At 41.9% G+C, this 12,349-nt stretch overlaps 1 protein-coding gene and 1 non-coding gene across 3 annotated transcripts in view; both read left to right on the top strand.

The window, feature by feature from the left end:
• The first annotated feature begins 205 nt into the window (after positions 1-205).
• Positions 206-12,349, top strand: part of IARS1 (isoleucyl-tRNA synthetase 1) — a 518,275-nt gene continuing 506,131 nt past the window's right edge. For both annotated transcript variants that reach the window (XR_010067094.1, XM_063291856.1), the window contains exons 1-5: positions 206-324; positions 4,866-4,991; positions 5,272-5,428; positions 8,551-8,670; positions 9,284-9,366. Coding sequence is in view for 1 of the 2 variants with exons in the window: in XM_063291856.1 (XP_063147926.1) it covers positions 4,873-4,991; positions 5,272-5,428; positions 8,551-8,670; positions 9,284-9,366 (479 nt within the window). In the remaining variant the exon portion in view is untranslated. The remainder of the gene's footprint in view (positions 325-4,865; positions 4,992-5,271; positions 5,429-8,550; positions 8,671-9,283; positions 9,367-12,349) is intronic.
• On the top strand, positions 3,461-3,593 carry LOC134492619 (small nucleolar RNA SNORA84). The gene has a single exon (XR_010067495.1). It is a non-coding gene; the product is annotated as a small nucleolar RNA SNORA84 (small nucleolar RNA).

Here is a 12,349-nt window from a genome sequence, read left to right as displayed (position 1 = left end):
GGCAGACGCGCCACGGCTCCGTCCCCTTCAGCGCAGACTGGTTTTCCGCGGCGAGCAAAATGGAAAGAGCAGCCGACCACTTTAGCCACGCACACCATGGCCGCCGTTGATTTCCTTCCCCTTCGCTCAAGAGTTACAGTTGCTGGAGGACTCTCCTGCCCAATCCGGGGCCGCCTTATTTGCAGCCTATGATCGGAGAGATTGGAGCAGCTGCGGGTGAATAGGCGTGGATGTCTTTTTCGACTTCCTGTCATGCTTTCTCTTGCTCTTAGGTTGCATCATTTTTAGCCGGTCGGGTGCAGCAGCTGCTGGGCCTCCAGGCAGGTGAGAGGGTTGGTGTCTACTGGAGGAGCATTTGGGGAAGCAGAGCGGGGGAAGGAGGGGCGGCTGTCTTTTTCATTATTTGTTAGTGAGTCAGAAGCCTCTTGTCGCAATGTATGTTGAAAGCTGTGCTGGTGGGGATTGTGCTATGGGCGCTGTCCGAGTTTCTAGAAAAATTCTAGTATTCCTTCATACAGTTGAAGAAAGGCTGAAATTTCATTCATTATTGGGAATCCAATAATGACCTTCTGTCTTGGATCAACTCCTACCTCTGTAGTCATGCTGATTGGAAATTATGGGAATTAAATTCTGACACATCAGATTGGGCAAAAGTGGTGCAAGTGTTGATACACACACACACATACGGGCACACACCGTGTGAGTTCTAGGTTACTAGTATTAAACTGATGGTAACATTAAGTGTGGTGATCCATACATACATTTTGTCTTCTTTAGTAGCCAGACACTTTTTGCTGTCATTGCTAGTTTGTGAACCTGAATCTTCTGGTATGCATAGAAAACTTGGAGGAGAGGTTATTGTTTTCTTACAACAGGCTTTGGAGCAGGTAGAATCTGTGGAAATGTCTATTTCTTGCTACTCAGAAAACCAAATTCTTGCTATGAAAAGCAAATTGTGCGTACTTCAAAGGGCTTGAAAGTAGTTGGTGTTTTGTGCCCCAAGACCTTTGTCCCTCAGAGTTTATGGGGAATTCATGTGGAACAGGATTGGGGAAAAAGATCACGGCTTTCCATGAATGCACAAGGCAGTTAACAATAACATACAAGTTGACTCCTGGATTATATATTTTAATAAAAGTCTTAAATTTGGCAATTAAAGATTGATAAAATGAAAAGAACAATTGGGGTACTGTACTGTGTCTTTCCTTTGGCTTTTATTGCCCCATCATATGCGTTTTCCTACTGTACAAACGAGTTCTTACAGTTGTGAAAGCTGTATATGTGTGTTATGTATTTACAGTATGTAGGTAGGTTGGAGGAGTTCCTAGGGTGTCAGTTTGTAAAATATTACATGTGCAGAATACCTGCATATTCCTCCTTTTTCAGGAAAATGGATAGCTACCTCACCACTACATCAGTGGGTAGTTAGCAGGAGATCAAGAAAGCTCCACCCTAACAAATTGAGAGATATTGGATACTAAAGTAAACCTCCAGTTGCCATGATTTCTGTAATTTAATTCTTTCTCCTCTCCAACTTCTTTTAAGTTAAAGAAGGTTGTGGTTGCAAGTGACCGCTAAGGTCTTACAAACTACTTATTTACTTCTGAACTGAAATGATTCTTTTATATATAAATTATATATAATTGAAGTGAAGACCAAAGTGGTCCCAGTGGTGGTAGAAGCACTCGGGGCTGTGACTCCTAAGCTGGGAGAGTGGCTCCATCAGATCCCAGGAGCAACATCAGAGCTCTGTGTCTAGAAGAGTGCAGTGCTAGGAAGAGCTAAGAGACTGCGCAGAACCCTCAAACTCCCAGGCCTCTGGTAGGGGACCCAAGGTTGAGGAAGACACATACCACCCATAGGGGTGAGAAGGGATATATTTCTATTTCATCAATTGGAATTGATAGAATTGATAATTGATGGAATTGATATGATAGTTCAAGAGTGGAACTATTATCAGCCACCTCTATATGGATGACATCAAGCTAAGAGTGAATGAGACATGGACTCACTGATCCACCTGACATGGATCTAGAGTGAGGACACTGGAATGTCATTCGGATGGGAGAAATGTAGCCGGATGGTAGTAAAGAGAGAGAAGGTAGTTGGGGTGGAACTACCAGCAGGTCACATAGCAGACATACAGACCAGCTACAGGTACCTTGGCATCCCACAGTGGTGTGGGAACCACGATGAAGAGGCAAGGAAGTCAACAATATCCAAGTACCACCAAAGAATAAGACAGGTCCTGAAGAGCCAGCTCAATGGGAAGAACAAGATCCACACCATCAACATGTATCCCCTGCCAGTCATCAGATACCCTGCTGGTATAGTGAGCTGGCCAAAGGAGGACATGGAGGTTGTGGATGTGAAGACCCAGAAGCTCCTCACAATGTACAGAGGCTTCCACCCCAAGCCCAACACCCAGAGACTGTAGATCAGCTGGAAAGAGGGTGGGAGGGGTCTGGTAGTGTCAAAGCCCCTGTCCTGGATGAGACCCAGAGCATCCAGGAGTACATCAGTAAGATGGTAGCCAGAGATGAGCTACTGAGAGAATGCCTGAGGCAGCAGCAGACATGGGAGGAAGATCAAGCAGAGGAAGTGGCATGGCAAGACAAGACCCTGCATGGGATGTATCATCAACAGATAGCTGAGGTAGCTGGCACTGGGAAATCCTACCAGTGTCTGGAATGGGGTGGACTAAAAGACAGCACTGAGGCACTGATCATAGCAGCACAAGAATAGGCACTAAGCTCCAGATCCATAGAAACAGGGGTCTACCACACTAGGAAGGACCTGAGGTGCAGAGTGTGTAGAGAGGCCTCAGAGACAGTCCAATAGCTAGTGGCAGGGTGTAAGATGCAGGCAGGAACAGTATACACTGAATGGTACAACCAAGTAGCTGGCATTGTGTACAGGAACATCTGCACAGTGTATGGGCTAGACCCTCCCAAGTCCAGATGGGAGATTCCACAGAAGGTCGTGGAGAATGACAGGGCTAAGATCCTGTGGGACTTCCAGATCCAGACAGACTGGCAGGTACTGGCCAATCAACCAGACATCATGGTAGTAGACAAGAAGTAGAAGACAGTGGCAGTGATAGATGTAGCTGTGCCAAGTGACAGCAACATCAGGAAGAAGGTGTATGAGAAGCTGGAGAAGTACCAGGGCCTGAAGGAGGGACTGGAGAGGATGTGGAAAGTGAAGGCGAAAGTGGTCCCAGTGGTGGTAGGGGCGCTCGGGGCTGTGACTCCTAAGCTGGGAGAGTGGCTCCAACAGATCCCAGGAACAACATCAGAGCTCTCTGTCCAGAAGGGTGCAGTGCTAGGGACAGCTAAGATGCTGCGCAGAACCCTCAAACTCCCAGGCCTCTGGTAGGGGACCTGAGGTTGAGAAAGACACATACCACCCATATGGGTGAGAAGGGAATTTTTTAATATGTTTAATAGTTGAAATATGTGCCCTGTGGTTCCTGAATGCTGTTGTCTTAATACAGTGTTTCAGTTGGTAGAAATGGGCCAAAAATAATACTCTGGCATATGCATGGAGTCTGATATTTTAGCAGCCTCCATAGCCCTGTCATTGTTACATTGCATTACTGTTACAGGTGCAATCTTTAGTATGGCAAGAACAGTGCTTGATAAATCACTTAGAGTTGTGGCTGTGTGTGTTTGGTTTTTCCCTTTCTTTTTTCAGGAAAGGAAAGGGGAAAAAAAAACACATCAGTAAGCAACATGGGGATATTTGAGGCCAAACCAGCATATTGAAAAACTGTAATGAAGGGGTACTGTGGGAAGACAATCTGCATCATGTTTGCTTTGGTGTGCAGTGCTAAAGCATCCTGCTGATGGTAATAGTTAAATAAAACAGGAAATTTCCTTTGCTGGTTTGTGATATGTTTAGCTTTAAACTAGAAACCCTGGCTTATTTTTTTTCGAAGCAGTTGGAATATGAAGTCAGCCTTTGGCCTTTGCTTCTAATTTTGGGCATGTTCGAAAGTGACAGGCCTGGAATCTTAGTTTGCTTGAAATATGAAAAAAACAAGTGCTTAAGATTTCCTGGTTTTATTTAGTACCGAAATGTGCAGCTGGCACCTGACTTGTTTTTACTGTTAGGGACCATGAGGTAAAAGTGGATGGGCTGAGCTAATTTTCAGCATAATTTTGTGGTGCTAGATAGCTGGAGAACAGCCCGGGTACTTGTGGGGGAAGCTGTGGCAGTTTTATTTGGCCTTATATGCTGCTATCTGAATGTGTTGGTGCTAAATGGTGGCAAATCACCTCAGCATTTAGCAACAAATAAGGATGGAGCTCCAGAGCTGCATTAGGTAGGCTGATTGTGGCTTGCAGGTTGTGTTCCTACTGACTAGACAAGCCAAATTAGAGTGTTTATGCAGCATGTGCCAGTATACTTGTTCATTCATAATAAATTCAGATTCTGAATGGAATGGTGCATATTTACCATTAATAATTCTGGTGTGTATTACATGCAGATAGATTTCCAGCAGAGTCCTTGTAACAGATATCTAGCACTGTTGTCTCAAGTACCCAAGCTTTTCTGTGCTTATAATATTTAATCAGAAAGCTATTAACTGCTAGCTGTATGTTAAGCTCATTTTCCCCACGTGGGAATTGCAGTCCTAAACACGAAGGAGGAAGATAATAGAATGAATAGTCAGTAATTAATTCTGGATATGGTAGGACTTATTTCTGACTAGATGTAGGGATGTACTTTAGGTACCCTTGGCATACTACAGCTGTGATACAGTAATTTGAAATACAATTCTGAATTATTGCCAAATTACTTGCTGACTTGCAGCAATCTGAGAAATCTTAACTTTTTGAGTATTGCTTTGTTTTGGATAGGAATAAGATGATTCAGCAAGTCACAGAGAACATAAACTTTCCAGAAGAAGAAGAGAAGATACTGCAGCTTTGGAACACGCTTAATTGTTTCCAAGAATGTCTCAAACAGTCAAAAAATAGACCTAGGTAAGACAGTACATTCCTAGGATTTCCATAATTCCCATATACAGACAACAACTGATATCCTTACTCACAAGTCTTTTCTTTTGAAGCTTGAAATCTGAGATTTTGTGATACAACAGCTCAAATATAATCTTTTGGCTCTCAAATTAAAAACCTAAATGCTTATTTATAATAACAATCCGAAGGCTGAAGTGAAAGATGTTAAAATATTTCTATATTTTTCATATGCAAGAAAGATGCATGCTTCTAAATATGTGCTATGCATTCCTTTTCTGCTTCATAGGTTTACTTTCTATGATGGACCTCCATTTGCCACAGGGCTTCCACATTATGGCCACATACTTGCAGGAACCATTAAAGACATAGTAACTAGATTTGCTCATCAGAGTGGGTTTCACGTCGACAGGAGATTCGGCTGGGATTGCCATGGTTTGCCTGTGGTATGTTTAATATCATCTGTCATGTCTAGAAGTGTTTTGGTTATCAGCTGTCTATTGATTCCAGCTTTACAATTACATTGATGGAGATCACTGATGTGAATTGTTTTCATCACAAAAAGGATGGTTTTTAATTGCTTCGATGCCAGTTCAATCTCTGTAAAAGTAGCGAAGGCAGTCTTACAAACTGGATCCAGTTCAATCAGTTCCTCATTCATATAAATATTTTATAGGTTGGAAAAAATACATCTTTTAAAGGACTTCTTTGAATTTATTTACAATTAGTGCTTCAATCTGTGTCTCAAAAAATAACTTCTGAAGGATCAGCTACCTCCAGTGCTTCATAATTGGGCTTTTATGACCTTAGTATTACTTTCCTTTGCTTTCCTCCCCACTATGCCAACCCGTTACTATCTGTTGATCAGACTTTACCAACTTTCTGACTACATTTGTGGTACCTATAGGGGACTGCAGGAATGTTCAGGTGAAGAAATGGGAAGCCATTCCACCCATGATCTGTATTCTGCATGTGGATGGTCAGTGTTGGATGTGACTTATTCAAGTAGTTCATGTATATACAGAGAAAATATATACAATAAAGTTATATAACACATATGTAATATTGTACAAATATAATATATTTGTATATCTTATAGAAAATATATATATATATATATATATATATATATTCTATATGTCATAATGCATATAATATGTAGAGGTGGTGGGCAAAGGGTAATTTGGAAACTTGCTGCCAATCTCTACAGGTAGTCCTTGCTTAACAATGGTAATTGGGACTGGAATATCTGTTGCTAAGTGATATCCATAAAGTGCGATGTCATGTGACTGCATTGCTTAGTGATGGCAATCCTGGCAGTCCCCGTTGCTGTCCTTAAGCAAGGATCATGTGTTGTTAAGTGAGGACCTCCTTGCAAATTCCTGCCAGGTTCCAACAAGTAAAGTCAATGTGGAAGCCGGCAGGAAGTTGCAGGCTGGCGGGTGGGTAAGTGGCTGCTGCGACACAAGTGTGGCAGGGCTGGGGGTGACTGCTGCCAGTGGGGGAGGGTGCACAGGGGCTGCCGCGGGTGGGTGCTGTGGGTGCACTATGGAGTACAGGTAGTTCTTGACCTATGACCATTGTTTAGCAACTGTTTGAAGTTACAACGGTGCTGAACAAAGTTGTCAAGAGTGCTGATGGTGAGCAGGAGGGTGCCCCTATCCAGGGGGGAAATGCATGCGTAGTTTAGAGGCTTTGAACTTTTCTTCAAAGAACTCAGAGCAGACCCGCCCTGAGTTTTGAGTTTATCTGTGTGGGTTTCCCACACTCTTTCAGTTTGCAGGATTTTCTATCTACTAGAGCAGTTCAATAAACACTAGAGACCAAGTTACCATGTCAGTGTGATTCTTCGCTCTAAGTCAGGACAAAAGTGACTTGCAACCGGTCCTTGCACTTACGACCATTGCAGCATCCCTGCAGTCAGTGATCAAAATTCAGGTGCTTGGCAAACAACTTGCACTTACAACAGTTGTAGCGTTCCGGGTTATTTGATTGCCATTTTGCAACCTTCCCAGCTGGCTTCAGATAAGCAAAGTCAATGGGGAAAGCCAGATTTGCTTAATGACCATGGTGATTTGCTTAACGACCATGGCAAAAGGTCATAAAATTGGCACGACTCACTTAACAATTGCCTTGCTTAGCAACAGAAGTTCCAGTCCTAATTGTGGTCGTAAGTTGAGGACTAACCTGTACAAGATTCCTGTAGCCAGGCTCATTGGGAAAAAATGCCATGGGAGTGCAAGCAACTTTCAGGAGCATCTTGCGAATTTCCCTGCTGGCTTCCCCATTGACTTTGCTTGTGGGAAGTTGGCAGGGAAGGTTGCAAATGGTGATTATGGGACACTGCAACCCTTGTAAGTGCGATCACATGACCGCGGAGGTGCTGGGATGGCTGGAACTTTGAGGATCAGTCGTAAGTACCACTTGTTCAGTGCTGTTGTAACTTCAAACAGTTGCTGAATGAGTGGTCGTTAACTGAGGACTATCTGTACTTCTAACCCCCCAATCTTGACTCAGGAGCCAGGGTGTTCCTGGAACAGGAGCCACTCAGTATAGTGTCTTATTTCCTTGTCTTCTCTTGATTCAATTACTGTAATTCAGTTTGCATGAGACTGCCTTTGAAGACCATCCAGAAATTTCAGCTGATGCAGAATGGGGCTGCCTACCTGATACTGAGTCAGATCTGTTATTGCCATATTGCATCTCTGTTACAGGAACTGCATCAGTTAATAGTTTGCTTCTTAGCATACTCCAGTTAGGGTTGTTATGAATAAAGCACTGTATGGCTTGGGACCTGAATATCTTCAAGTCTGCTTATTCCAGATAGAATCTGCCCATCTAATGCCTACAGACAATGGCTTCTGGTTGCCTGTTTTGGGGATATCTGAAGAGAGGGTACCCAGAAGCAGGTTCCCTTTATAGGGAGAATTTGGCCTCTTCTCTCATTCTGAAAGCTTGTGAAGACCTGGCTAGTCTGGAAGGTCTCTGGAGATTGGATGGAATGACTGCTACCCGAATAAGATACAGTCCGCACATTGAATGTTGTATTGTGGGTTGATGTACCATTATATCTGTGGTACTAGGCTGAATTTATTAGTAGTATATTGTTTTAATATTGTATATATTGTCTGTATATACAATTTAGAATTAATCAGATTGAAGCAATATAAAAGTCTTTGTTAAAAATGAAGTACAAAATATATTTTAAGGATCATATTTAGTAATCTGGAAACTATTAATATATACTATAAACACCCATTTCAGGACATTGTTGCAATCTATTTGTTATTAGAGCATTCAGATCAGTTTTGAAGGTCTTTGGATTGCAAAATCAAATGTTATTGATTTTGCAGTTATTTCAACTTCGTTGAACTTCTGTGCAGCCTGAATTTTAGCTTAGTCTTTTTTAAAAACTATGTGCCAGGTGGCCTGTGTGTTTATAGTATTTTTTTGCAAAAAGTAGTAAAAACTTTCTGTTTATTCTTACCAAGTTAGACTAGGTATCTGTCTGTCTGTCTGATTTATATCCTGTCTTTCATTCAAGAGGTCATGCTTTTGGTTTCCTTAGGAGTATGAAATTGACAAAGCACTAGGCATCAGAGGACCAGAAGATGTTGCAAAAATGGGGATTGCAGAATATAATAGCAACTGTCGAGGAATTGTGATGAGATACTCCCAAGAATGGAAAGTATGTAAAAAATATGGCTGTTTTGTCATACAGCTTTTTTTCTATTTTTTATCCCATTTATAGGTGCTTATTAGCTGATTCAAAAAAAATCATTTTAGGCATGGCTAAAGGTGGTTTGATTATTAATGTGGAATAGGAGACCAATTGCTTTGGTAGTCCTGCTTTCTTTCAAAAGTGGCTAACCATAAGCTGCTGAACTGTAGAACATTTGTGCATGTGCACACGCACACAAAACCCAAAAAGCTCTGCATGCATAGAATTAGCCAGTTGTTAAAAATCCATATTCACTTTCAGTGAGTTGTGATTGTTGTGTATTAATGATTATGGCATCAGAATACTATTTATAATAGTTTCAGTTGGACAGGAGCACTGAGCACCTTTCTGCTCCTCTCTGAAGAATTATGCTGCAACGTAACATGGTTCTGCAAATTCTGCATACCTTGTGGAATTTATTTTTTGTACATTTCAAAACAAAGTTGGTTCCTGAAAATATTTTCATTTTACCACCAAGAGAAATTGGTCCTCCCATTTTCTCTTTAACAGAATAAAGAAGGAAATTAAACATGCTGTGTCGATTGAGCTGTGATTTGTGTTGCATTCAATGTCTTTTCAGGCCAGTGTTACAAGACTTGGACGATGGATTGATTTTGACAATGATTATAAAACTCTTTATCCAGAATTCATGGAGTCTGTCTGGTGAGCATCCTTTATACATTGAACTGTTTCTTGTGGCGCTTACGTGTCTCTTAAAGCCAAATTCCCCCATCAGCCATATTCTGGGACATGTTGCTTGATGGCTTCTCCTTTAAGGGGAGTAGGATTAGCAGCAGCAGTCCCGTGAATCCAGATAATTGGGTAATAACAGGAGGAGAGGTTATTTTCCCATATATCTTGTTTGCATATTTTTCAGAAGTGGCACTTTGGGAAATGGGAGGTCTTTCATCCAGCAGGACTGTTCTTAGGCATTTCTTGTGCACAAAGACCAATACACTATTCTTCCTATTTTTTAAGTTTAAAAAGTGGTAACATAATACACAGATAAAGAAATTGGTATAACTGCTATGATGATAAATAAAAATTATGGATATCAGTTAGAATGAGATAATCAGCGGCCTTGTCTTTTGCCACTGGGAGAAAAGTGGATATATGCAGTGCCTTTTTACTGATGAAATGTTTTTTACACCTCGACTTTTTAAGACTGAGAAACCTGGGGACAGAATGGTCATTATGAGCCACCTGCCACCATTCTTATTATTGCATCTTATGTTAATGCAGTTCTTTCTCTCTGTCTATTGACTTCAATAACTCAGTGAGAACGCTATTTCCCATATTGTTCTAGTAATATTTGAACATAAATACTTTATAGTAGGTAATTTTTATATAGATTTCCCAAGCACTGAGGCTAATGCTGGAAGCTTTTAGTTGTTGTTGTTGTTTATTCGTTTAGTCGCTTCCGACTCTTCGTGACTTCATGGACCAGCCCACGCCAGAGCTTCCTGTCAGTCGTCAACACCCCCAACTCCCCCAGGGACGAGTCCGTCACCTCTAGAATATCATCCATCCATCTTGCCCTTGGTCGGCCCCTCTTCCTTTTGCCCTCCACTCTCCCCAGCATCAGCATCTTCTCATTATGTGGCCAAAGTATTTCAGTTTTGCCTTTAATATCATTCCCTCAAGTGAGCAGTCTGGCTTGATTTCCTGGAGGATGGACTGGTTTGATCTTCTGGCAGTCCAAGGCACTCTCAGAATTTTCCTCCAACACCACAGTTCAAAAGCATTGATCTTCCTTCGCTCAGCCTTCCTTATGGTCCAGCTCTCGCAGCCATATGTTACTACGGGGAACACCATTGCTTTAACTATGCAGACCTTTGTTGTCAGTGTGATGTCTCTGCTCTTAACTATTTTATTGAGATTTGTCATTGCTCTTCTCCCAAGGATTAAGCATCTTCTGATTTCCTGACTGCAGTCAGCATCTGCAATAATCTTCGCACCTCGAAATACAAAGTCACTGCTTCTACATTTTCTCCCTCTATTTGTCAGTTACCAATCAAGCTGGTTGCCATAATCTTGGTGTTTTTGAGGTTTAGCTGCAAGCCAGCTTTTGCACTTTCTTCTTTCACCTTCATCATAAGGCTCCTCAGTTCCTCTTCGCTTTCAGCCATCAAAGTGGTACCATCTGCATATCTGAGATTGTTAATGTTTCTTCCAGCGATTTTAACTCCAGCCTTGGATTACTCAAGCCCAGCATGTCGCATGATGTGTTCTGCATACAAGTTGAATAGGTAGGGTGAGAGTATACAGCCCTGCCGTACTCCTTTCCCAATCTTAAACCAGTCCGTTGTTCCGTGGTCTGTTCTTACTGTTGCTACTTGGTCGTTATACAGATTCTTCAGGAGGCAGACAAGATGACTTGGTATCCCCATACCACTAAGAGCTTGCCACGATTTGTTATGGTCCACACAGTCAAAGGCTTTAGAATAGTCAATAAAACAGAAATAGATGTTTTTCTGAAACTCCCTGGCTTTTTCCATTTTCCAGCGGATATTGGCAATTTGGTCGCTAGTTCCTCTGCCTTTTCTAAACCCAGCTTGTACATCTGGCAATTCTCGCTCCATGAATTGCTGAAGCCTACTTTGCAGGATCTTGAGCATTACCTTACTGGCATGTGAAATGAGTGCCACTGTTCGATAGTTTGAACATTCTTTAGTGTTTCCCTTTTTTGGTATGGGGATATAAGTTGATTTTTTCCAGTCTGATGGCCATTCTTGTGTTTTCCAAATTTGCTGGCATATAGCATGCATTACCTTGACAGCATCATCTTGCAAGTTTTTGAACAGTTCAGCTGGGATGCCGTCGTCTCCTGCAGCCTTGTTGTTAGCAATGCTTCTTAAGGCCCATTCAACCTCACTCTTCAGGATGTCTGGCTCTAGCTCACTGACCACACCGTCAAAGCTATCCCTGATATTGTTATCCTTCCTATACAGGTCTTCTGTATATTCTTGCCACCTTTTCTTGATCTCTTCTTCTTCTGTTAAGTCCTTGCCATCTTTGTTTTTGATCATGCCCATTTTGGCCTGGAATTTACCTCCAATGTTTCTAATTTTGTGGAAGAGGTCTCTTGTCCTTCCTATTCTATTGTCTTCTTCCACTTCCGTGCATTGCTTGTTTAAAAATAATTCCTTATCTCTTCTGGCTAACCTCTGGAATTTTGCATTTAATTGGGCATATCTCCCCCTATCACTGTTGCCTTTTGCTTTCCTTCTTTCTTGGGCTACTTCTAGTGTCTCAGCAGACAGCCATTTTGCCTTCTTGGTTTTCTCTTTCTTTGGGATGTATTTTGTTGCCGCCTCCTGAACAATGCTGCCAGCTTCTGTCCATAGTTCTTCCCGAACCCTATCTACTAAGTCCAGTCCCTTAAATCTATTCTTCACCTCCACTGCATATTGCTTAGGAATATTAGTGAGCTCATATCTAGCTGATCTGTGGGTCTTCCCTAATCTCTTTAGTCTGATCCTAAATTGTGCAATAAGAAGTTCGTGATCAGAACTACAGTCAGCTCCAGGTCTTGTTTTTACCGACTGTAGAGATGTCCCCCACCTTTGGCTGCAAAGAATGTAGTCAATCTGATTTCGGTGTTGTCCATCTGGGGAAGTCCATGTATAAAGCTGTCTCTTAGGTT

The sequence above is a fragment of the Candoia aspera genome, chromosome 2 (genome assembly GCF_035149785.1).
Source record: "Candoia aspera isolate rCanAsp1 chromosome 2, rCanAsp1.hap2, whole genome shotgun sequence".
NCBI classification, from domain to species: Eukaryota; Metazoa; Chordata; class Lepidosauria; order Squamata; family Boidae; genus Candoia; species Candoia aspera.
The sequence above is the reverse complement of the archived record's forward strand: the minus strand, read 5'-3'. Positions and strand labels throughout refer to the sequence as shown.